At 51.8% G+C, this 26,279-nt stretch overlaps 1 protein-coding gene across 2 annotated transcripts in view; it reads right to left on the reverse strand.

Moving 5' to 3' along the window:
• RHBDF1 (rhomboid 5 homolog 1) overlaps positions 1 to 25,299 on the reverse strand; it is a 38,230-nt gene extending 12,931 nt beyond the window's left edge. Inside the window, exons 1-5 of one of the 2 annotated variants that reach the window (XM_074919412.1) lie at positions 25,113 to 25,299; positions 8,199 to 8,340; positions 5,918 to 6,048; positions 3,074 to 3,175; positions 51 to 264 (exon numbers count right to left, since the gene is read on the reverse strand). In XM_074919412.1, the coding sequence (XP_074775513.1) occupies positions 51 to 264; positions 3,074 to 3,175; positions 5,918 to 6,048; positions 8,199 to 8,318 (567 nt within the window). In that variant the 5' untranslated portion in view covers positions 8,319 to 8,340; positions 25,113 to 25,299. The remainder of the gene's footprint in view (positions 1 to 50; positions 265 to 3,073; positions 3,176 to 5,917; positions 6,049 to 8,198; positions 8,341 to 25,112) is intronic. The other variant, XM_074919413.1, reaches the window with a different exon arrangement.
• Between the last annotated feature and the right edge of the window lie 980 nt (positions 25,300 to 26,279).

Raw genomic sequence — 26,279 nt, forward strand, 5'->3', positions numbered from 1 at the left:
CACTGTGCAGGAAACTCATGATGGCCTTGACTCGGTCCCAGGTTACTCACCTTCTGCATGCCCAGCTGGCAGGGTCCCACGTAGAGGGGAGGAGGAGTCTCTGTGCTCGTTAGAGAAATATTGTCCTGACTGGGCAAGTCCATTTCGCGGATGACCTGAGGTTTCAGCTTCCCATATCGCAGGCTGCAGTGGCGGAGGCTCTTCCTCTGCCATTTCTGAGTAGCGTCGCTGTCTTTGCTCACCCCAAACCAGTCCGCTGTGCCTCTGAAAGATGCCAGCATACAAATGCAAGAGACGTTAGGTTTGCTTGGACTATCAAAACCCTGGTGGTCACCTCCAGCCCACCCCAATCCAAAGACAGGCAGAACTCTTCCCCATGAGTATCCTACAGCCTGTCCTCAGCTGGTTTTAGCAACCTGACAGATGCTGGCCAGAAATATTCAACCACCAACAGCATTATGTCTCTTAAGACAGAAGAAAAATGACAGGAGAGATTCACTGTGTGTAAAGGACAGTTTGTTCTGAGTTTTTCTAAAATGGAAGAAAAAGCGATGGAACAGAATTTCAGAAAATAACTGTGAAAGGTGGGGGGTTTTTTCTTCAAAAACCATCTATTGAAAACACTTACCATCTTCTGGCCAGCTCTAGGTCCCCACTGTGGGACTGGACTGTTTCATGGCTCTGTAGCCTCTCCCAAGAGTCATCAGAACTCACTGTTCTCTCCCAGCTTCCCCCCCTCCACTCTCAGGATATCCCTAACCTCACCATCTCAAGCTGCAGGATTTCTCTCCTCCTCAAAAGTAATGTTAATGGCAAACGTTGGCTGTGATCTGATCTCTGCTAAGGCAGACACACACGGTTCAAAGCTGCTGGTTGCAGCCACGAGGAAGGTTTGCTGCCAAGTGGCTGCTGTCACAGAAGAGCAGTGGATCAGAAGCAAAATCCCAAGGAAGGCAGAGAGGGATCAGGATAAGTCAGACTAACAACCTACTTCAAATACAGCAGGACACCTGGTACCCTAAACCTACAAAGATCATCACAGCCCTGCCAAGCCTTTCCCACTGTGGTTAATCCTCCCTCAGAAGATGACAAGCTGTGTCAGCCTACAGTTGTCTGGCCCAGGTGTCGAAACCTGGAAGTCCTTCCAAGCCAAACCTGAAACCCTGGCCTCAGACCCCCTGCACAGGGGCAGGATTTCCAGATGCTGAGAAGAAAGACCTCACAGATCACAAAGGGAGTATTAAAATGTACACTGGAGTAAAGGCTGCATTAAATCTAGAATTAGGTCACAAAGGGGAACTGACTCAGTGCACTGGAGACAGGAAACTAGTCCTGTGTTTTGCACCCTACCGAGCAAAAATACCATCAACCACCAGGTGAAGGTGTCCTGCCACCCAGTAAAAAGATGTGAATTTGAGTCCCACAGCCTTTCCAGCTAAAATCTCCAGATGCAAACCCCCACGCATTGCCCTCAGCCTTCCCCGTTCTCCCAGGGATCCAGAACAGACCCTTCAGCAGGCGGGAGGTCACGCAGGGCACTGCTAGATCTCCCCTGACCTCACTGACCCACGTGTCTCCAAATGCCTCCAGCCAGTCAACATAGGCCAGACCTCAGAGTCGGGGCTACATACGTGTCTCCGAGCACTGCTCTGCTCCCACGGACCCACATCTTGTCAGAACAACCTTAGTCTCTGCTCAGAGAGGAAGGGCCTAGGCTCAGCACCTGGCCTGACAGACCCAAAACAAGCCTATGGCACAGAGGTAACGCTCTGGCCGTGCAAACACACAGGCACAGCACGTGCCACAAAACAGTCTTACAACTCAGAGGGCTTCCCATAGCCAATATTTCAACAGCAAGGTGACCCTGGATGACAACTGGGTACATGGGGCCACTCCTCAAAGGGAGAGGACTGGATGAGTGGCCCATCACTCCAACAGCAGCACCTCATAGCCCTCAAACTGTGCTCCTGCTCGCCTGGAAGGACACACACCACCACAGCTGTTCTGCACTGCAGGAACCACTCCTGAGCTGCAGAGACCACTACTGGGCCAGGGCCAGGGCCAAGAGCTGTCCCACTCTCTGATCGTAGTCAAGATAGTCCAGGAGAGCTGACTGCACTGTTTAGGGTATCTGGAACACCCTGGGAAGATGCTGAATGCCCCTGTCCAGCTGGGGAGTCCCATCACATCCTACAGACTCCCTGGAGCTCTGTAAGAAGCAACAAAGCAACATGAGAGGTCAGCTCTTGCTTTTCCATCGCACTGAGCTGAGCAGCCCTGAAAGCCCAAGACCAAACGCAAGCGGTCGCCAAAGGTGGGCACAGTGCCAGAGTACTCCCAACGTAGCAGGGAGGAAGGTAGGACAGGAACAGACTCCTGAGCATTAGGTCCGGTCCCTGCCATGCACAAAGTCACATGGTCTGTCTGATTTAAAAGTTTACTGAGCTCCAGTCTTGGGGGTGGTGGTCGATGGGCCATGGACTCCTGGAGTGGCTCATCTCCTTGGTGCTAAGTAAACCAAGAACTCCACCTCAAAAAGAAGACAGTCACATTTGGATTAGAAAAAGCCGTAATGTCAACAGGGAAAGAGTGGATGCTTTATTCCATTCACCAGCTTCTGAGCCCTGTCTGGACCAGCATGACTGTTTGGTGCTGCTTCCTCTCCTTCCCCTTCTGCCCCAGAGAGGGTTTTGGGCCAACGAATGCATACACCACATCTTGTACTGGTGCTAGCAAAGGCAGGTGTGCTGGGGATGCCCTGGGGAGATATTCCAGCTTTGGTGAACACCAGGAGGTTGACTACTTGTTAGGAAAGGCAGGAGGGAGTGAGGTGGGCGGGTGGACAGCTTGTTAGTCCATGCTACTTACTGACAGCTGCCTACATATTTAGTAGGAGTGACAAATGTTTTTTGTTAGAAGCACACACAAACTCTCTCACTCCTGCCTGGTTGTAGGCCTCCTGGCCAGTCCTGGGAAGGCAGTGTGGTCCCAGCAACAGCCACAATCTGTGCAGTTCACAGCAGCCCTTGCACACACATGCAGGGGTGAGTGTCACACTCAGTGCTACCAGTACCTGAAAAACGATCGGGGCAGGGACTGCCGCTTTCTCAGGGAACTCCTGCCCACCCGGTGCCCGTGAACGGGCAGGGTCTGACTCCTTTGAAACCGTACCTGTCTGCTGCAAAGAAAAGACAGCTGAAGGGAGGGAGCCTGCAGGGCTGTGGAGGCGAGCAGCGACCTGCATCCAACACCTCCTCGTCTCCTTCCATAGCCCCATCGGCAGCAGTTGTGCCACGCTGCACATGACAGCAGCCTCCAGCTGAGAGCATGACCTAAGAGAAACAACCAAACTCAAGCCACACAACACCATCTTTGAACCCAGGAGGCTGCTGAATCCTTTTGGTACATCTGCACCTCTAGATGTATGTCTCCCGTTGTTCTTGAAGATACCAGGGATACTGCAATTCCCCTGAACCCCCAGACCTCTGTGATCTGCCTTCTGCCCAGATGCCCAGCTACAGATCCTGCTCACTGGTGTTGGGCAGTGGAGTGTGAAACCATGGAGGTGTCAGCGGGCCAAGATATCATCTGCTTAGGTACAGGTGTCTGATGTCGCTGGAAGCGTCCTGGGCCCATTCTGGTTGACCCTGGCGGGATCTTGCCTGATGCACAAATCTATGTGTGCCACATCTGCTGCCTTGCACGGACATCTTGGACACCCCAGGAGACTGGAAGTGATGCCTACACTCAGGGACATGAATCACTCCCATGCCATGGTCTGGATCACACAGGCTTGACTTCAGGCTCACACTTGATCTGTACCCTCCAAGCCCCAGGGAACAGGATGGTGCGGAGTCCTACTGCCAGAAAAGTTTCACTTTCTGTGCATCCTGGGGACTGTGTTAAGTAGAAAACCTGGCAGTCAGTCTCCCTGGGCTCACAAAACAAAGCCCCAAGACACCTTTGTGGACACATAGTCTGCAATTCTCTGCTTCATCCCTAGCTCTGCTAAACCGAGCATAGGTTTTTTTGGTACCTCCCAGTTCCCTGTCCTTGTCTCTGATCCACTTACTTTATGCTTTTATTGCTAGTGTCATGTCACGTGTGCATCTCCTGCAGTTCTGCCCCTTGGAAAGTCCTTCTCACTGCTGCACCCGCCCTCCTCCCCACATCCCACAGCACTCTGTAGAAGTCACCCAGAAGCTGGGAGCCCTCCAGGAGGAAGAGGCTTGGCCACCCCCTGAGCTGCACAACAGCCTGTGTGAGACAACTCAGCTCTGAAAAATAGCACTGAACCCCCACCCCCCATACATACTCTGAGCAGGAGACTCCCAGGACTTCCAAAACCACTTGTGCACCTCTGGGCCCCTCCTCACGGGACCACACGTACACTTTAAGCACAGGCAGGGACGCAGCCACCAACCTGAGCCCCGACATTTTCATTACAGCCTGGGCAGGCAAGAGAAGGACATGTCACTGGGACTGCTAGTGCAACACACGTGTCTGCCCACCGCCCCGATGCCAGGCAGGACATCAGCATCTCCCCCAGTGCGTGGAAGCGTCACCACCACTGTCCAGCACTCCTTCTTTGCTCACCGTAACTCCACATGCCTTGTCTGCCTTATATTGTAGTAGCGCTGGGGGCAAATTTGCTCCCCCAGCACCAAAGTGGTTTGCAGTTCCCCAACTCCTCCACCCTCCACAAGCTGCATGTTGTGAGCACCTCTGGGGGGTGAGCACCCTGGCCTCCCACACAATGCTTCTCGTCAGCACCCTCCCAGGATACCCCTCATCCTTGACATGCTCTTGCCCAACTGTCCTGGCAAGGAGCGGGCCAAAGGCAGGAAGGTGAGGGAAGAGGCAGTCTAGGTGTGCAAGGACAGTCTCAGGCAGGCCCAGAGGCTGCCCACAGCCCTGAAAAGAGCAGACACTGCTTCATGGCTTAGCCCTCCCAACCTCACAAGAAGCAGGATCGCAGAGAGCTGCTGCGGGAGAGCTTCACCACCAAGGCAGCTGGGGAACATCTGAGGTAAATGAAAACAGTGCGTGGGAGGTCGGTCTCTCCCATAGCTAGAAAGTTTCTCCTTCGTGAGTGGGCGAAGCCTGGCTGTCTGAAAGTGCCCCTGACCTGTGGGGCTCCAGGGATGCTCCTGGGATGCAGGCGGGCCTGACACACTGCCAGGGATAGAAGCCAGGCATCTCAGGAGAGCAGCTGGGAGAGCCACTCCCTTTGAACAAACTGGGATAAGCCTTTGTCACAGGGAGGAAAGAAGCATCCAGCTGTGTGGCCATGTCTCTGAGACCTCTGGGTCACGGGGATAACCCTCTGTGCAGGCGTGGGGGGCAGGACTGGAGCAGCCTCTCCCTACTCTCCACCACCCCCCACAGCCATCTCAAGAACCTGGCAATGAGCTAGTGTAGAGGCCAAGCTGCTGAGAGCCCCAGACTGCTCAGGATGGGCTTCTGCCTCCCCCAGCAATCACATGCTCTCAGATACCGCACCAAAGGAAGCCAGCACACCACATCATACAGCCTCAGCTAGACATCAGGGCCTGAGGCACCCTGTCACTCAGAAACAGCCAGCTCCCTGGGGCATGGGGGCAGTCAAAATTTGTACCTAAGTGGCAAGAACCATTCGCTGTCCTGATCACCACAATCTTCCTCCCAGGACTTGTCTCCTCACTTACTAAAGACAGGTTATGTAGCACCACTGGGCTTATATCCTGGGGGCTTATCTGCATCCACCCTCTTCTGCAACCTCAAGACAGATAACAAGGGAAACAACCTAACCCTGCTGTGACAGCGTGCCACCAAAGTGCCAGGCAAGGGACAAGCAGAGGACCATAAATCCACAAATAAAGGATGGCAATGGATGGCAGGATCCACTGAAGCAGGCGCCATGAACTCAGCGTCTCACCTCTTGATGGTCTGGGTGATTGAGGTCTGTCGTTGTAGTACGGGTCTTCTCACTTCGTGAGGCAGGGAGGGCACGCGGGTGTTGTCGGCGGGCATGCTCACACTGCGCAGAAAGGCCTGACGTCTTGTTGCCTGTGAAGAGAAGCAGGAGGGAAATCAGCGTGCTCAGAGTGATGCTCCACAAGAGCAGTCAGGCTGTGAAACGCTTTGTTAGCGATTCAACAGCCACCCAACACCCCAAACCCAAGCTGGGTGCGTGCAATTGGGCAGCAAAATCAGGGTAAGGAGGACCGTGTTCATGTTAGCCAGGAATGGCTCTGCAGAACAGTTAGCATCAAGAATGCAGCACCTGCTTGTTGCGGTGGATCCCAGTTCAGACTGGTTCTAGCCCAGCCCATGGACTGATGTCCATTTGTAGATGACAGGGTATATTTATTACATGAGCTCCTGCAACATATCCGCCTGGCTTTTTTCTAGCCAGAAGGAACCCAGATCACACACTCCTAGACCACTCCACAAGGTGAAGAGAAGCACAGCAAGTGAGATTTGCTTCACAAGTGACTGCACCTACATTAAAAGCCTGCGAGAGCTGTGGGTGGGTCTGTGCTGTAGCTGCTGCCTAGTGCAGGCTAAGCAAGCTGGGAAAGCCACATCGGCTTTGTTCACAGCCTGTCTGGACACATTCAGGTCTGAAAGCTCCTGGCATGTCTTGGCTGAATGTCACCTACCAAATACAACACAACTCACCAGACTGTTCTCAGCTCATACAGCTGCCTCCCCAGGGCTGCTCTGGATTAATTTTTCATCTCCCATTTGTAAAATGCAGGCTGAGCAGACTGCCCCTCTGGCAAGTGATGCTCTGATCAACTGTTTCTCTGGTCAGGCACTGTCTCTGCCTCAAGACTTCTTGCTACTCCAGCCCCTCTAGCTCAGAAGGCTAATAATTTCCATTAAGCTTAAAGTTTTTGTAAAGTTTTATGTGAAAACAATGCATAGATACTCAGATTATAAACCAAAGGAGCCCATTATGCACTCTTGTCCTGACAGCCTGTGCTGTACACACTGGACCTCCAGAGAACATCCCCTCCACCAGCTTCCATCACAGAGTGTCTCTCCAGAATGTGCCCAGATGGATTTGGAGATTTCAGGTATGAAAACATCCAGCAAAGCCTTAAATCAGTGATTCAGAAGGTTTCAACCTGCACTGTTAAAGCCCTGCATTTCACTTCTAATCCCTGCAGACTGAACCCCAATCGTTTTCCTTCCCAGGGAAGACCAGGACCACGATTTAACTGCCAGAAGCTGTCACATAACTGAGGTGCATTTTAGTCCCTGGATCAAGGAATGGCGAAGAGGCCAGTCCTTTTTATTCCAAGTGCAACATAAATTCCCTCTTAGGACAAGCTTGTCCTCAGTTCCCCTCGAGGGAGGCTGTATAAGCCTCCATTTCCCTGAGGACTAAAGCATTCTTTCACATAAGCAACTGAACCCAGGCGCTGCCCCCACCCCTGGAGCTGGTGCCTGTAGTCTCTGTTCCTGCAGCAAGGTCACAGAAGCCGCCAGCAATCATCCTGCCCAGCTCTCACCGTACATGAGAGTTTTTCCCACCTTATAGCAGAAATTCCTGTTATTCTTCCTCTTCCCAGCATAAATACGGATGTTTTACTCTCGTACTTTGCACAGTTCCTATTAAGCTATCACCCCATCTCTACTTCGCCACTTTTCAATGTTACTAATTTCTCATCCCACATAATTTTCTTATGTTTCTTATGCTGGTAACAGCTTTGTGTTGCCAGCAACTGTTCTCTCTCTGCTGTTACTGACGAGAGCCTGTCATTATCTTGGCTATTGATAAGTCAGATTTATTCCCTGGTTACTTCAGCATGAGCTCCAGCACTTCCAGGCCCTCGTGTTTGTCTCGGAGCCCTTCACTCCTCCAGTCCCCTTAAGAAATGCTTGTCTGAATACCTCACTCCCATAGCCCCCAGCCAGCACACTTTTCACAATCCCCACATCCAGTCATGTCCACTGACGTGAGCACATCAGCAACTCATCCTCATCCCTCCCACATCCCCTTCAAGGGGGAGTTAATTACTGATCATAAATACACCCGATGGCTCTGCCCCTTCTCACGTGGCCTCGTGACCTGCCATCACGCGCTGCCTTTCTCACAGCCAGCACTGCTGGAGACCAAGGGCACAGGCATGTTCTCAGTGCAGTGGGGCTCTGCACACCCCCTCCACGGCTCCACAGACCCTCCCTCCTGCCCCCAGCCCCTGTACCTGCACAGGCTGGGGCTCTTCTGGCACCGACACGGGCACCGGCACCGGGATGTCCAGTTTTAACCATGGTGGTTTCTTCCGCTGTAAACTGCTCGTGCTGTCGTGTCGTGTCTCTGACATTGTCCCACGTTTGTCCTCAGGCCTAGGAGAGGGGAGAAATCACAGTCAGGAGGGGGCCAGGCTCATCCCTGACAGGGTACCTGCCAGCAGGGCCAAGCAGAGCACCCTCCTCCAGGCTGGGACTGATGGGACCCACGTTGGACGACTTCCCAAAGGGCCTCGTGAGGGATCCAGCGTCACGGCTTGTGTCTGCACTGGTCACCCAGGACCAGACACTCAGAGGACACAGCGTGTTTCTAAGGCCCACAGGACCTCGAGCCAGGCATGCCACAGACCACAGTCACAAGTTTGAGAGTCACCTCACATTAAGATTTTTGCTGAGACTACTGTGAGATCCAGATCCCTTAAGAACCAGTCATGAATTAAATCTTAATGAGATCTGGATCCAGTCCAACCAGCTAAGTAACTGCAGTACCAAAAGCCACTGACCTCCCTCTAAAAACAGCTTGTGACTCACACAGGCACCCTTGCCCACTCAAAGCCAAGCACCACACTTTCCTACCTAACTACTACTTAGCAATTAGCAAGTGGCCATTTCTCATTGCTGGTTCTAATCCCTTTTAAATGTAGTCATCTTCCACAAACACGACAGAGTGCACAGAGTAATACAAGTATAGCACGAACATTAGAGAACTGGCACTAATCCTGAACTAAGAGTGGGTTTCATACATAAATAATAATGATATGGTATTTAAATAAAAACCGCTGTGTTACAAAAACGCCAAAGTAGCTGGAGTGGCTCGCTGTCATCTTGCCCACTCTACTATACTGCAACTTTCTCCTCCTGTTTAGGTTGCACACAGTGGGCAGGGACCAGGCAACTCTTTCAAGCTTGCAGAGCACCTACTTTACTGTGCACGCTCAGAGAAACAATTAAGAAAATAGATTTCATTGTCGGGAGATCAGCTCAGATACCTCTTTAAGTACCTTCCAACCTAAATTATTCTACAAGCCCGTATTTCTTCCTCTCCTAGCACACATGCAACTGCGAGCTAGCAGTGGAAAATGTGTGCTGAATGGGACAATAGATCCAACTCTCTCCCAGCTCCCTCCTGGCATTGTCCTAGGCCACAGAGCCCACAGAGGACAAAAAAAGTAAATAAATAAATCAAGACTCCCAGCCTTTTCCCCCACCATGGTGGACAGATGGAATAAACATTCAGTTAACCTAGCAGGTACACATGAGCTGAAAGGGAGTAGGAGAAAAGCTCTCTGGGTTAAAATTCAGTTAACGATGTTAACACAGTCAATTTATTTTAAATGCACAGTGAGTTTAATATACAAGGATTCTTCCTCGAGAGTGGCCAAATCCTAGGACAGGACCGGCGGCAGAGAGACCTCCATCCTTGGAGACATTCAGCAGTCAACTAAGCAAGAGCAGCATGAATTATCCCTGCCTTGCACAGTGGCAGAGCCAGACAACCTGTGAAGGTCCCTCCCAACCTAAATGAGGCAGTGGTTCTCCAAAACACAGGCTGCCTTTCACAGCACTTCCACCACAACCCCACAGCTCACTGCAGCTGCTCTGGCGAGGGAGCTGCACAAACGGTGAAGCTTACTATTGCGAAAGACACACGGCGGCAGGGGGAAACAGGTCAACAAAAGGGAGTGGGGGATGATCTGGATTGGGTTAGGAGAAGAGAATCTCATCTAAAAGGAGCTGAAGACCAGCTGCTAGCTCAGTCGCACAAGCTGGGCTGGCTGCCAGGAGCGCCGCGCTCAGCTGAGCTGGAACGACAGAAAGGGAGGACTCAGCTGGAGGTGGATGAAGGTTGGGTTTCAGCAAATACCACAGGCCCCCAAAAGTCTGGGAATTCGTGATGTAGCCTGTACAGACATACCCTTCATACATGCATCAGGGTCCTGCGTGCACTGACAGAGTGCTGTACGTTAGAGGGACACAATCCCTCCCTTCCCTCCACCCCGAGCTGCAGGGGTGACTAAATGCATCTGTTCTAACTTCCTTTAAAATGAGAACAGTGAGAGTATCAGGGGAACTCCCGCCTGCTCTTGGTAAGGGTACATCTGCAATGAGACAGCTTTCAGTCCTGCATTAAAAAAAATGAGCAAACTCATCTTCATGGTGAGGTCAGAAAGCAAACATTTCTCATACCTGAAAAACTCCTTCAGTGCAATGCAAAGAGCTCCAGCATTTACCCAGAAGGATCACAAATAACCAGATCTTCCTGAGATGCTCTAACCAGAGACCAGCCAAGAGGCACAGAGCCACCCCTCTGGCATGACCAAACACAACCTATTTCACACATGCCCCTCATGACACAACTCAAAAGCCTCCTTTCTGTGTCTTCAAGGGCAAATTCAGAGCCCCTGAACTAGCAACTCTTCTTTTTCCAGCCTCTCTTCAGTGAGCAGACATCACTCAACCTCCTTCCCGTCCACCTACAGAGCTGCCTTTGTGAGCAGGTGCTTTGGGTGTAAAGCATACAAATGTGTAAGATTTGCAGCTTTATCAGCGAGGCCAAGCCAGGAAGGCAGTGAATGAGTCACTCCTGTATTGCCCAAAAGCTGCTGTGACAATGCTGCACTCCATGAAAGATTTTCCAATGAAACCTGTTTTCAGTCCCCTTTCCTGAATTGCCACGGACAGGGGCGTCCACATGCCCACGTACTGCGGCAGTCCTTCAGCCTGGTGCGTGGGGATCTCCAGCAGCGTGTGCACACACGCCACGTGCAAAGAGGACAGAGCACGCACACACGTGGGGGTCAAGCCTGTGGCCTTACGATTCCACCCAAAGTTGACTCAACTCTGTACTTTAAGCAAGACGCAGATCTCAAGAAGAAATTCATGGAGCTGACAGAGCAATGCACTGCTTTCTCCCAACTTCAGCAGTTAAAGAGTTCTTTAAACACAAAGCATCAAAATGCATATACAATAATTGTGTAAGTTCACTCAGTATTTCAAAACAAGGTGAGTTTCAAGGGTGACTGCAGAGTACTTAGGAGCACATTTTTCTACCACTCTGACTTTTAGTTACTCAAATGTTCTTTTTCCAATAAAAGAGTGCAGCGAAGGCAGAGCTGTTCAGCATTCCCAACTATGTGAGTGCATTTGGAGTGGCCAAGACTAAACCCTACAAACACAGAATGAAACTGCGCCGCTTGCCCCAGCAGCACCTGACTCTCTGCACGCTGAATACACGGCCCCAGCATGGGTCAGCCAACGGCCTCTGCCCCAGGGCACAAAGGAGACTGGGGTATGGACACAGAGGCAGGTCTCCAGGAGGTTATCGGCGAGATGGAACGTGGATCCAGCTGTCTGCAGAGACATGGAGACTAGCTGCGCGTAGATGTATAGCTGTGTACACAGATGTACACCTGGATGATCCTCACAGGGACTGCAACCACCCCGATACCTGTTGGAGGGACAACACAGCAGTGCACAAGCAATCCGGGAGGTTCCTGGAACGCATCGGTGAGAGCTTCCTTCTCCAAGGGCTAGAGGAGCCAACGAGCAGAGGTGCTGTGCTGGACCTTGCTCTCACCGACAAGGGGGGGCTGCTGGGGGGTGAGAAGCTCAAGGGCAGCCTTGGCTGCAGTGACCATGAACTGGCGGAGCTCGAGACCCTTAGGGCAGCGAGGAGGGAGCAGAGAAAGCTCCTGACCCTGGACTTCAGGAGAGAAAACTTTGGCCTCTTCGGGGATCTGCTTGGCAGAGGAACATGGGATAAAGCCCTGGAGGGAAGAGGGGCCCAAAAAGCTGGTTGATATTCAAGGATCCCCTCCTCCCAGCTCAGGAGTGATGTATCCCCACAAAGAGGAACTCAGGTAACGCCAGGAGGCCTGCAGGGATGAACAAGGAGCTCCTGGAGAAGCTCAAACATTAAAAGGAAGCCTAGAGAGGGTGGAAGCAAGGACAGGGAGCTTGGGAGGAATACAGAGAAACTGTCCGAGCAGCAGGGATCAGGTTAGGAAGGACAAAGCCTCGAAAGAGATCTGGCTCCATGGAGACCTTAGAGTGGCCTCCCAGGGCTGAAAGGGGCTACAGGAAAGGTGGGGAGGGACTCTTGATCAGGGAGTGTAGGGATAGGATGAGGGGTAAGGGTTTAAAACTGAAAGAGGGGAGACTTAGATTAGATATAAGGAAGAAACACTTTACTGTGAGGATGGCGAGACTCTGGGCAACCTGTGCCAGAGCAGCTGTGGCTGCCCCCTCCCTGGAAGGGTTCAAGGCCAGGTTGGACGGGGCTTTGGGCAACCTGGGCTAGTGGAAGGTGTCCCTGTCTATGGCAGGGGGTTGGAACTAGATGATCTTTAAGGTCCCTTCCAACCCAAACCAGTCTAGGATTCGGTGGTTGAACACAGTCTTGGGCAGGCAGGTAACACGCCTTACTACACCTGGTCCTCACTCAAAGTGCTGCAGCCACCAATTTCTGTTTCAGGACTGTGATAAAAGCACACGCTGAGTTTCACACTAACTCTTGATTATTTTTAGGGGTTAGTATTTCAGGATACAGTGTCCCTGTATTTGATTGGGCCAATGGGCTTTGTTTCAAATTTGACTGCACTGACACATATTTCATTGGAATGGTCCCACCTCCTCAATCCCAGTTTCTCAGTACTGTCCTTTCAAGAGGTCACTGACAGCAGGAGGACAGGAACATACACAGCACAGCCATGCAACATCAGGCCAAGTGTCTGTCTAAAGCCAGTATCTCATTTCCAACAGAGGATGCCTGGCAATGGTACAGAGTACAGGATCACTCGACAGTCGTATCTCCCACGAGAGGGTCATGGCATGGGCTATGAATAACTCGGAGGCTTCTTGTACCAGAGATGTCTTTGCATTTAATGCTTCTACATCTATCGCATGATTTTTCTTCTAGGATAAATCCAATTAGTTTTTTAATCCAAGCAAACTTTTAGGATTCATAACTGCACATGACAAAGAGCTCCACAGCTGAAACACGTGCTGTGTGACAAGCCTTCTTCATCAGTTTGTCTCTAAACCTGCCATTTCCTGGGTTCATTTGCTTCTTGGGCTATGAGAGTGAACAGTTTTTCCCTGTCACCTTTATCCATGCCAATCCTGACTCTACAGATCTCTTCCATGTCCTTCCCACCACCCTCTCTTCCCACAAACACAGCAGGATCCATGTCCAGCTGCTCAGTCCTTGGACAGGAGCTGTTCCAGACCTCTCACCTGTGCTTGTGGTTTGCAGCATCTCCCAAAGTCCAGAAAATGCTCCACCAACCTAGACATCAGCTAAGTATCTTCATCATGGTTTTGTAAACTGTCATTGGGGCTTGAAACACAACTTTTGTAAACTGTCAGATAGCAGGTTCCAAGAAGTGGCATCAAGAGAGACATCTCCACTCTTACCAAAACCAGGTAAGAGCCATTGGAGATGTGGGTAAGGAGACTGAAGAGACTGGGAAGAGGTGGAATTGCCCAGTACCTGCCTGGACGTTCCTCTCAGTGCTGACAGTCCCTCAGTCCCGGTGCCACCACCAGCACTGATCAGTCAGCCCAGAAGCTGTTCCCTCAGCATCACAAAGCTGAGGAATTTGGAAATACAAACTCCTCTCCAGCACTCAGGCTGAATGCACAGCATTTGCAATTTGTGACCAGCTGCATGTACGACTGTGGTAGTAGCACAAAAACAATTAATAAAGTCCATTTCAATTAAAATAAACAATTGAAAGAAAAAGCTAGTATACTGCTGATACTCTGGGAAAGTCATCTTCAAAAGCTCCATGCCAAAGCAAGGTCACAGTAACTGAACGAAAGCCAAATCCACTGTGGTGTGGGTCAGGTTGAGAGGGGGAGAGCACATTAAATTCCAAAGTCGGCACATGACCAAGAAAAGCTGCTTAGTGAAATCCACCGACCCAAACAGAGAAGGAGAAGCCTTGTGCAGAAGCCTGAGCACGCTCCTAAAACTGACAGGCACCTCAACCACTGAAATTTGCACAGTCATTTCAAAGACAGACCATCCTTCCATTTAAACAGACAACTGCAGCTATTCCCATGTTGATTTTTCCTTCCAAAATTTCTATTTTACCAGCATTCCCATTTAAAATAAGGCTGGTTTTTTGTGTTTTTTTTCCCAAAAAACATTCCAAACACACCAAAACCCAACTTCATTCAATCCTACCACACAAACACAGATCATCTGCTTTCTCCACCAACAGTGCTTCTCTCCAGCACAGCGTGTGCCTGTTGTTACGGAGCCCCCCAGGAGGTAACAGACGTCAGGGCTATTCCTCTGCAAGCCAGCCACCACATCCCATGGTCAGCCTCCAGCTGTCTTCCCCCATTTTTCAAACCCCTGCATCTGCAGTACCTGCTCTGCAGAGTCCCAGACAAGCACCTGAAGGGTCTGCCCATGCAGCTGCTCTGGCTGAGGCACACTGACAGGTATCCAGGTGGAGACACCACAGAAACCGGGATGTTAAATGTGTTCTCCAGAGCGAGTGAGCCCGGGGAGACAGCGGGCTGCTGGCTGGGCTTCTTTCTCCACAAGGATTTCTGCTGGCACAGCAGGGAAAAGGCAGGAAGTCCAAGGAGAAGAGGAGCAGTGGGGTTTCAGTCTTGTGGCTGCCAATAACACCATCTAGCATGGATCAGACCCAACAAGTTACAAATAATATCTCAAATACCAAGCACGAGCCAGACCTTTAAAACAAGCCAGATGGGGGCTGAGGGCAGGCAGGGACGGGGAAGGTGGAACAGGCCTGTGACCCTGCACTCTTGGAGAAACACGGCAACACTCAGGCTTCAGCTGAGAACACCACCATGTCCCACCCTAAGAAACTACCTTGGAAATGACACGAGGCCATCAGGACTGCCCTGGCAGCAGCCCTGTGCTGGGCTCTCCTGCTTTCCCGACGCTTGCTGCCGAGCTCGGCGGCGATGCCATGGGGCTTTGCAGACCCACAGGCTGCCAAGCAGAACCGGGGGTCTGAGCAACCCAGAGCAACCAGCACAAGCCTGGCAGCGAGCTAGGCAGAGACACTGCCCCTTCAGCCCTGCACAGCAGGGAGCTGGCAGGACCACCATTCCCACACACTACCCACTGCCCCTCTCACTGCCCTCTGCCAAGCACAAGCTCTACTTGAGCTCTGACGGAGACTGATGCTGCCTACAACAGCCTGCACCACACCAGAGAGGCAACACTTCCCCAAGGCCCTGCCTTCTGCTTGCAAGCAAACCAATCTGACAGCTAGCTGCTGCCCAAAGAGCAGTCCCACCTTACTCCAGTGAGCCACTTCAAGGTGTTTTACCAGCACAAAACTAACCCTAGTAAATTATTTCCTGTTGGTCTGGCATCCTGAAGAGGCTCAGACAATTTCAGATAAACTGTGCAACCTGAGAGAGGAAGGGTAGGACCAGCCGATTCCGTGATAGCTCAGCATGATAGCAGCTTAGCTGAAACATCAAACTACAGCCCAAGGCTTTGTTGCCAGCCTGTGTAAAACAGCGCTCCTCCAACCCCAGCCTAGCAGATCGGTGCTCGGGGAACTGCATTTGCCCCCACCAACACACAGGCAGCACACTGAGCCCCTGCACTCTCCTCTGGAGAGGGACCAGACAGGAGGACTGGGCACACTGGCAAGGCCTGTCCCTACCCAAACTGTCTTTTAGACTTTATGTTGAAGTAGAACATGGAAGAAATGGAGCTGGCGTAGCAAAAGCCTTTGCGCAGGCTCCAGTGGAAGAGGCCTTCGCCTTGTAGAGAGTGAATTAAAAGGCACACCATCTTCCTCTTGAGAATTTTCTTTTCAACCAGTGTTCTAGAAAGAGCTAGAACAGGAACTACACGCTCGAGCAGGCAGCCATAAAACCAGCATGCAAGTAGATCACAGAAAAAGCAGCATGCAAGTGCCACCACAGAACTGTGCCAGCAGGAACCCTTCAAGGTGGGGGGAAATGTTATGGGGAAACTCTTTAACTTCTGTGGCTACCCAAGCAACCAAGGCAGTGCCGAGGGATCTCATCCTGAACCACTTCATTTAATTAGCTGAGAAATTCCAGTGGAAACTTCCTGGCTTGGAAGAGACCAGGCAGAGCCCTCAGCAGGAAACGGGAAGCTACATTAGAAAAAACCCAAGGTTTGGATTTCATGCAAAACCTTGAGGAATGATAGTGGTAGAGTGCAAAGCTTCAACTGGGACCCACCAAACTTGCAGGAGGTTCAGCTATACACAGAGCCAGAGGGTTTTAAATACAGGTAATAAAAACATCTGCCAGTGAAGCCTGAATATATGTGAGCCAATCCCATGACCAGGAAACCAGGCTTGATGTCCCTTTGAGGAATTGATTTTCTTGATTTTCAGAAAGATGTGGGTCATGATGGAAATCAACCATAAATGAGCTCCTACTGGAACACCAGCATTAAAAGCTTTCAAAGCAGCTTCACATGGGACCTGAAGGGTATCCAGGTCTGCTGCTCTCATACAGAAGAGAGGAAAACCAGGGAGCTCAAAAAACTCTTCTGAGGCCTGTTAATCCCTGGATCTGTAGTTGAACTTCTCCAAATGCAGGTTCAAAGATGACCTCAAACTGCAACCTGCAAACACTCACAGAGGCAACAGACTCTGATCTGCAAGGTACCTTTGCTGCAGGAGACAAAAGGCACAATAGTAACAAGAATACAGAAGCCAATTCTCAAAATTCAAGTCATAAAGATGTTACGGCCACTTGAAAAAGAAGAAAGCCAACAGAAGCAGCAGTGCCCCCAGCCCTCTGTGTTGCCCTCCTCCTCGTGCTGGCATGAGCATCCCCGCAGCTGTTGGGTGATCCACACTGGGAACCGGCCCACATTAGCTCAGCAAAGAAAACGGTTTGTTCCAGCCCAAGCTCCTTCCCTGATCCAAGTCACCACATGGCTCCACAAACACTTGTGCCAGCAGAAGGAAAGGGGAAGGAGCGGGAACAAAAAGAGCAGCTGGAGCCAGACAACTGGACTGCTTCTCAAGGCAGCGCAGTTTAAAGCCATCATGAAAACACAGCCAAAAACCTCACACTTGTAGCACTGTGGGAAGCTAACAATTATCACAAGGGAGGCGGTGGGTTCTGCATCTCTTGAGGCTTAAATAATCTTCTGAGAAGTGCCCTCAGTGCAGGTGTTGAGTGCAGCAGGAATAAAATACTACCATATCACCAGCAGGAGAGTGAATCTTTGGTGAGGTCACTAGACGGGAAAACACCCACAGACTTCTCTAGAGCTGACGGCCAAGCCTCACACATGGGCAGCTTCCACAGGAGGGTTCCCAAGGGATGAGACTTCCCTGCCCACCTATAGCCTGTGGCACCCACCAAGCAACTGGGCGGAAGGGGGCCCAGTGGAGCAGACTGGGCTCTGTCAGAGGGCCTGCCTTTTCCATCTCCTAAGCACGTGTGGCCCAGATGGCAGAAGCAGGTTCACAGGGCCAGCACACCTGCGCCCCAGAGCCCCCGCGGGGCCCAGGCGATGAGCACTCAGCATCCAACTCCACCTTCTGGAGTAAACCCAACACAGAGCCATCTACAACCTACCTAGACAAGGGGAACAGTCTGAGCATGAAACATAACCAAGAAAGAGGGGGGAGCAGTGGAAAACCTTCTGGAGTAATTTGGCGTCTTCATCCTGTTGGTGTTTGTCCGTGAACACACCCTGCAGCTTTGAGCAGAGAACACTGACCTGCCACCACATGCAATAGCCCCATTTCCCACAGCCACATCCCAATACTCTGGTCACAGCACGCCACTTATAGGCTACGTCTGGGCACGGACTGGGGATGATATCTGCTAACAGCTCCAGTGACAGTATGCCCAGCACAGGGGGCGAGAAGCCAGCAGTGACCAGCACTCCCATTCCCTAGGGAAGCCGGCAGAGCCAGCACTGCTGGTCCTCAGAAGGAGCTGGTTTCCACCTAGAGATCTGCTACCAGCCGGCTGGTGCATCTCAGCATGTCTATGCAGGCAGCCAGGACACTACCGCTGGTCCAGTGCCACAGTGAACGTCGCCAGAATGGATAACAAGCATAATCACATTAACAACTCAAATATTAACAATTCCAATTACAAACAACTGACTGCCAGCACTGGAAGCGTATCCAGCGGAAGGATCACCTACGCAAGTCTTCTTCATGCACCCTATCCAACGGGTGCCTGTAGGGCTGGCAGTGCCCGTCCTGAGGCAGCAGAGCCCTTCGCTCTGGGTCCCCAGCAGCCTCAAAGCACAGTTGTGTCAGTACTCTGCCTGGGTCCACACGTTCTTCAGCCCCTCGTTAACAAAGAAGCAGGAAAGAGTGATCACAGAAACTATTTTAGTACATATTTAACTCACTGCAACAATTCCATGGGGCTCCAGAAGACCCCGTTTCGGGATTATTTTGATTCCTAGTAAAACAGATGTACTGTAAAGTACTGGCTGATCCACAAGTACCATGGACACAGTCACTGCCTCAGTTATACAGCAAGGTAAGCATCACAAAAATGCTTTTGTCAGCACAGCCGCAACCACACATTAGAAAACAAAAGACAAACCCAACAAAATCCTACCACTTGTATTTTAACAAAGGTATAATTTTTCATTCAAACTCTGCATTTGTAAGTTTTTTCTACCCGCTGTCATATTCATCAGGAGTACCATAAGGGTCCGGGATGGAAGAGAAGCTAGGAACACAGCACTGGTATGACTCTCAAGACAGCAATAAATACTGGCTCTGGTTGCTTTTGGAATAGCTGCTGCCCATGCACCCACCTCAAGAGCAATTTTCTTGGTAAAGTAATGCCTCTTAGTGATTACAACATTGTTCATATAGAAAATCTGACATCAATAAACAATTGATGGAAAAGCAACTGCCAAAATTAGCAACCTCCCCTAAAAAGATCACAATACCCTAAACCAAAAATTATGTTAGACCAAAAGCCACTCAACCTCTATGGCAAAGACTCTCAGTACTAAAAGCAGCTAAAAATCACTGTTTGTTGTGCTAAATAAAAACGCCTCATTGGCAAATGAAATCAAAACTGCCGCAAATGACAACATTTCCTATGGAAAGTTACATAAAACCAGCTGAATAGCAATCTAAAAAAATCCTAGAGGAAATAACAATAACAAACGCTGGAGCCACCAGAAGAGAGAATTTAGATTCAGGAAGGATGGAAGCCACAGCATCTGAGCCATTCAGGCCAGCTTTCTTTGCATGTTCCTTTGAAATTCAGAGCATCCTCACACACCTGCTTTCTCCAACACGATCGTAGTTCTGTTCACCTAGAAACAACGGGGAGAACAAGCCTGCATCCACCAGCAATGCCCACAGCAATGCGGCCCAACGGACTCTGCAAAAGAACAATTAAATAGCCAAGGACTGGGAGCAGAGCTGGTTCAGCTGAAGCTGCTCTCCCCTCAGCATTAGCTCATCTAGCCAGGGGGACACAGCCCGCCACTCTGCTGCTCTAACTTCTACTCTTGCCAGTGCTCGACAGCCAGCCACGCACCACCTCCTGCCTTGTCTGATTGGAAAGCACGTGCAGGAAGGTTTGTCTGGGGCTGCAGGTGTGTGTACACACGTGCACGTTCACGTGTGCTCAACGTACCAACCCATTTATAATGCAAACAGAAATAATCTTAATTCTAACTTTGTTTTAGCAGAAAATTTTAAAAATCTAAGTGAACTGTAATTCTTCAGTCTGAGTGAACGGCACATTCTCTCTCACTGTTCTCCCTGAAATTACAATCCCAGAGCAGTCAGAGAAGAGGAAGGTACGCTCACACTTTTTGGCATAACTACTCAGCCTGCTGTGTTCTACAGTTCACTTTAAAGCACTGGGCTGTGAATTCAAGCGACAAACGTACCTCCCATGTGCTGATTGGTACAGGGCAGTAACTCCTGAAATACAGAAGAGGCATTCGTCAATCCAGCCCTCTGAGCCCTCAAGATTTTAAAATTCAAACTGTTAGAACTTTCACGGAGTCAAAGCCACGTAAGTGCCAGACCTGTAGAACAGTAAAAGCAGCGTCCTGCACAGCTTCAGGATGACCTCATACGGATTGTTCCTTTTTAAAGGAAAAAAAAAAACCTTCAAAGCAGGGCTTGCTGCTGACCAGCAAAGCCAGGGGATGTCTCTCAGCAAAGTGGAAACAGGAAGGGGAGGAGGCGGCAAGGTAGGCTTTCCAGAAAAGGCAAGATCAGGCATGTCTCAGTATCTCTTCTACCCCTGGGAAGGCTGTACTATGCCAGGGAAGTATTTTGCAATGATACTTCTTAGTTCACTGAGAAGAAATTACATTTCCTTTAAGAAATTACATTTCCTTTAATAATCACTGTGTTTTAGAGATACTTTGATTACTAAGGCAAGGTCTGTTTGTGGCTAAAGGCCCCAGAATTTGAGAATACATCTGCTGCTCAGGTCTATATCGCGATAGCTTTAACATTTCTATGGCATGCAAAAAGTAGCTTTAGTTATATTTGAAACAAATGGTTTATCTGCACAGTTGAAGAGTGCACCCAAAAGGAAATAACAAGCCTTATCTCAATCTGACATTTGCTGTCTCTGCAGCAAACTGAGCACACAACCGATGAAACCTGGGCTCTGTAGCTTTGGGACATTTTAACAGTTAAGGTTAACAGAAGAATAAACTCTCTGCCTTCACCAAGTAGCAAACAGCCACTGTTATTCAAAAGGATCTGACCATAGTTTGGATGATTTGTTCAAAAACTCAGCTACTAATTTGCTCGTTGTGGCATCATCCTAACACACATGAAAACCCCCCACTTCCTCATTCCTACAGCCGCATGGACTGAAACATGAGAGATGGGAACTTAAGCGGGCTTCAACCAGTCCTGGACAGCAGCTAGATGAGCAGGACCAAAAAAATGGAGCAAACAGTCGGAAACCCCTGAAGTTCAACTCACGAGGACACAACAGTAAGGCAACCTTGGCACAGACACAATTGCCACAGCTCCCTGTGGAAACCTCACCCTCTCAGGGCTGCCCCTATACCTTCCCAAGGGCACAGTCAAGCCTGCCTGTGAAAACAGAGAGGTTGGCATAAGCCTAGCCTGCCCCACACAGTGTTGGAGTGAGGGCCTCTATGGCTCCGTCCATGCAGGCCTGGATGGCAAGAGCACACATCACACACCATATCAGTTTGGGGTTTTTCAAGGACACAGAATCAGAGCTGCCAGCATGACCACGGGAAATGCTGTCTAATAGATCCATTTCCTCTCAAGGTTAAATCTTGCCTCCCTAATCTCTTGGGACTAATAGCTGCAGGGCTAGGACTGTCCCTTCCAAATATTTTTCTATGACTTGCATGGTGGGTGCTGACCTCAGAGGGAGTCACTGGACACCAGTGGAGTGAGGACACAGGTCCTGATGTCCATTCAATTCAACTGGTTTGTCTACTAGTTCTGAACAAGGCCAAAAAATAAACCAATAAGACAAAAAAAAAAAAAAAAACAAAAAACTAAACAACCAACCACAAACCTAAACAAAGGCCCACCACTGGGGAAACCACTAACCTGTATGACCCTGAACACCAGAGCTTCCCTTCCTGTGAAAAAAGAAACCATCTTCACTCTACTTTTCAGCAGCACGGGGACTACCCATGGCCCAGACGCAAGTCCCACTAAATTCTGGTTGCAGCACCCACAGCACACGTTGAGACACTGTCACACTCTCAGCAGAGAGGATGCAACACAGCTCCCTGAGCAGGCAGGCAGCACATACATTCTGCGGGCTACTTAAAACTACAAGAGGTACATACACATACCCAGCAGCAGGCAGGCAACCTCACCCCAGCAGGGCGAAAGCTGCACCTCTCACGTCCATTTCGTTCCAACTAGACGATGATAAAGTTTGACTTGGAGCCCAGAACCTCTTCAGCTGAAAGGAAACTAATCCACATCTGAGCTCAGGGAAAGTGTTAAGGAAGGAACCCATCCTCCAGCTGTAAGTATTTCTACTGAAATGGGAAATGTACTGGCAACGCAGGTGGCTGCAGGAACAGCAATTAATAGAAATGTCATGTTGGGTCGCAATTAATGCTGGAACCTCCGAGAAGGGTGCATGGTCCCCATGGCATGCCAAAGACTCCAGAGATAACAAAGGAAGAAAGGTAATAACCACAAGGGAAGAATCTTATCAAAGACTGTTCTTCTGGATAAAAGCTCTAGAGATAAAGGTAGAAAACCAGCAGGATCTGCAGCTCACAGCCAGTCCCACCCAGTAGGCAGCACCACCAGCAGCACACGGGGTGCTCTGCCAACCTAAAAGGTGCTGGATGCATGAATGGAAGAGGAAAACAATCCAGGACTCCTGGTCATGTTGCCCATCTCAGGCCTTCAGCACTAACCAGGCTCTGTTTGCACTGCAGAGAGATCCGACCCACTGAATGAAATCAAATCTTTACTAATTATATCTGAACATGTGGGCTCCATGCCCAGAATAAACTGTCCTATCATGACACACTCAGCAGACCCTGCCTCTTTCAGGGGAACATGCTGAGACCTGCTGGCTACTCTCTGGGGCCAGATTCCAGAAGAACAGGACTGATGACCCCAAAAAGAATTCTCATTCCTGCCTCCCAACCTCGCTCGGCTGCAGCCTCGTTGCAGTCCCTGCCACGGAAAGTGAAACGAGGCATCTGCCAAGCCCAGTGACGAGGCGCTGGCCCTCTCCGAGGGACCTAACTCCTGACTGAGGTGACACGTCAGGGCCACGCGCTCCCAGCACCAAGTCACAGGCAGGACGAGCTTGCTGGAGAAGAGGTGCCTGCTCTGCTCTGCAGGCAAGCAGCGCTCTCTGCATTCAAAGCCCGTCACCCTGGCTGAAGCCTACCCAGCGCAGAGCAAGACATTCCTGAGACTGAGGCCAGCCCTTGGCTTTCCCCAGAACCTGAAAAGCCAGTCTGTAGGCAGATCTCTTGCAAGTGTATTGCTTAAAAAAAAAAAAAAAAAAAAAAGCCTGTCATGGGAAGTCCCAGAGCAGAACTAGTTTTGTGGGAGTTGCCTTTACGCTGCACAGCGTTAACCTCCTTTCATGGGAACGCACGGAAGCAGGCACACTGCTGACCCACGAGCACACGTGAGAGCCACTGCCTTCCAGGGGGGTCAGGACCCATGAGCACAGAGACCATAACGAAGCTCGCTCCCCTGTTCCAAACCCACAGCACCTCTTGGTAGGCTGGCAGGGTCCCAGCTCAGGAATGGCACAGGCTCCCCACCAACCCACACAGACAGTGCAGACCTGGGCTGCCGAGCGGTAGCCCCCAGGATCTGAGGACACAAGAGGGATGCTGTAGGAGGGAGGGATGATAGGTGTTATTAGAGCAAGAGAGGGTTTAAAAAAAAAAAAAAAAAAAAAAAAAGCAGACAAGCTTTCAGGCATTCAAGGCATTTTGTAGAGTCCTTTTAACCATCAAAACCTGATAGCAGGAAGTATCTGAAAGTTCACCTGTTTCTTCCAACTACATCAACTGATCTAACATGAGTTATCACCTCCTCTTGCAAACCCTGCACCACCGAGAGGGAAGAGCTGGAGAGCAACATCTATCCACGCCCGAGGGAAAGGCTGGTTCTGCTTCCAGGGGTCTGCTCCCCAGCTTGGGCCCTTTTTACCCCTGCGGCCACAGCACAAAGGCAGCTACTTGTCTTCGCTCCTCTATCAGCATTACTGCAGCTAACACCCTGCGCTCCTTCCTTGCCCCATGCTTCACGCAGCACCGCCTGCGGCTTTGCCACCTTATCCCTTCCCATTACGTGTGACTATTTTTTCCTTTACTGCAGAATGCACAGCTTTCTTCCCAGAGGAAATTAGCAGCCATAGGGACAAAAACAGGAAGAAAAGAAACAACTTCCTACTTGCTCCCAGCCCCAGCTTGGAGACATCCCTGCGCACCCTGCCAACCTGCAGGAGAACCAGCAGCCAGAACCGAGTCGTGCACAAGGACAAGCACCGGCCAAAACTCACTTGTGCTGCTGCTCACCTCTCCTGAGTTACACGGGAGAAAAGCACAAGTCGGAATATGCACAACGGGCACTTTGGTGCTACGACCCACGGAAGGGCAGGCTGGTCTCTGAGGAGCCCGAAAGGACTCGGCACCGAGGTGTGATCCTGCAAAAGCTTCGCTTTAAGGTTCACGCTGTCATCTCCTGCTTCATGCCAGCGGTGCACAGGGTGAAAAGTCAGTTCGGGGATTCGATTCGGAGGAAAACGAGCCTTCACGTGTAAAAAGGGATGTTGTTTTCCACCGGTTTGGCTGGGGCCCCCCCATGTCGTGCCAGCATCAGGGGAGGGTGGGAATGTTGTGGCAGGAGATGGAGGGGCCTTTTCACCTCCGGCGTGGACTTGGCTCAGCTGAAACAAACCGTGAACGGCGCCCCCTCACCCGAAAGCTCCCCCACGTCCAAAGAACCGCAGATCCCAACGCCAATTATTTCTGCCAGGGGGCTTCCCCCTCACCCGAGCCACAGGGCCTCGAGAGAAAGCCACACGCACACACATCGCGCTTCACCACCTCAAGAAGGCGGGCGCCCATTTTGTGAGGGCACCGGCCTTTTGCTCCCGCTCTCCTCGCCGAGGGCCGCTCCCTGCCCGGGCTGAGGCGGCGCGGTCGCGCCGCCTCAGCCCGGGCAGGGAACGGCCCTCGGCGGGGGTTTGCCCCTCAAGACCGGACCGCCACCAGGGGGCTACCGAGCCGCGGCGGTGGCGACCGGGCCGCGGGACGGAGCCCGCAACTCACATGTGCGCGCCCCCCCCCCCCCCGCGCTGCCTAGTCGTGTTATGATTCCCCCCCCCCGCACCGAGCATCCCGCGCACCCCCCGCGGTCCGCACTCACCGTGAAGGCGGGTGAAGCGTCGCGGCGAAGCGCCGCTCGGGCCGGGCTACCCCCCAGTGCGGCTTAAGGGACCGGCGGCGCCGAGCTCGGGCCGTGGAGGGCGCGGAGACTCCTCCCCCGTGCCAGGGGCCGGCCGGCCGGGCACGCCATTCACAGCCGCGGCATGCAAATGGAAGACGGGAACCGAGCCCGGTTCGGAGACGGGAGTCCCGCCGGGGAGCTGCCAGAGCCCGCGGTGGCGGGACGACGCATCCCCGTCGCCCTGACTCACGGTGCAGGAATGCGCCGCGCCGGGCGGAAGCCACCGGGCCCGCCCGCGGCCCCGGCCTGGAGCCCCCGCCTCCCCGCCGCCGTGCCGGGGGTGGGCATCGCCCTTCGAGGCGTGAAGCCATCCACACACACACACACACAGCCCCCCCAGCAGCCGAGCTGCAGCGACGGCTCTCGGCTGTCGGGCTCGTTGGCTCCCGGGCCCGTTAGCCCCGGGCCCGCGGGGTGCTCTGCTTCCCCGCAGCTCCCGGCTCCCACAGCAGCTGTGCCCGGGGGAGATGGAGGGAAGCCCCGTGTGGGGAGCCCCGGGGCCGGGGGACACTCTCACCCAGGCTCAGTGGAGGGGACGGGCACAGCTGAGCTGCCGGGGCTCGGCCAGGCCTTTGCGAGCCCCGTAGCCACCCGCCGGGAGCCCTCGGGGCCGAGCCTCTCACAGGGCTGGCGAGCGCTGCCCTCGCACCTCACACGGAACAGCTGGCACCTGCCCGGGTTGCTCCCAGTCACCTCACTCTCGCTCGCTGTTTCACGGCCCTTTACCCACTCCTTGCCCCCATTCTCCCCACGCACACATGCTTAGTCCTGTGTTTCCCATCAAGTTCTTCGCACCTCCTCCTCCAGCCATGTGGTTAGTGTATCATCCCTTCCCTAAGCTGTTTCTTTCCTCCCAGCTTAACCATTTCCCCCTTCTGGACGGTATCCTCTCACCTCCATTGCTCAGCCATCCTCGCCTTTGTCCTGGGACGTTTGCCGAAGATTTCTCCATCCGTCCTCTCCGCAGCAGCGGTCAGCACGTATTGCTCAGGCAGAGCTTTGCTAGAGCTCCAGCAAGGCCTGCAGCACGCACATCCCTCCTCAGCAGGTCCCCAGCCCACAGCTGCAGATGATTTTAATATTAGT

The sequence above is a fragment of the Athene noctua genome, chromosome 15, assembly GCF_965140245.1.
Source record: "Athene noctua chromosome 15, bAthNoc1.hap1.1, whole genome shotgun sequence".
In the NCBI taxonomy this organism is placed as follows: Eukaryota; Metazoa; Chordata; class Aves; order Strigiformes; family Strigidae; genus Athene; species Athene noctua.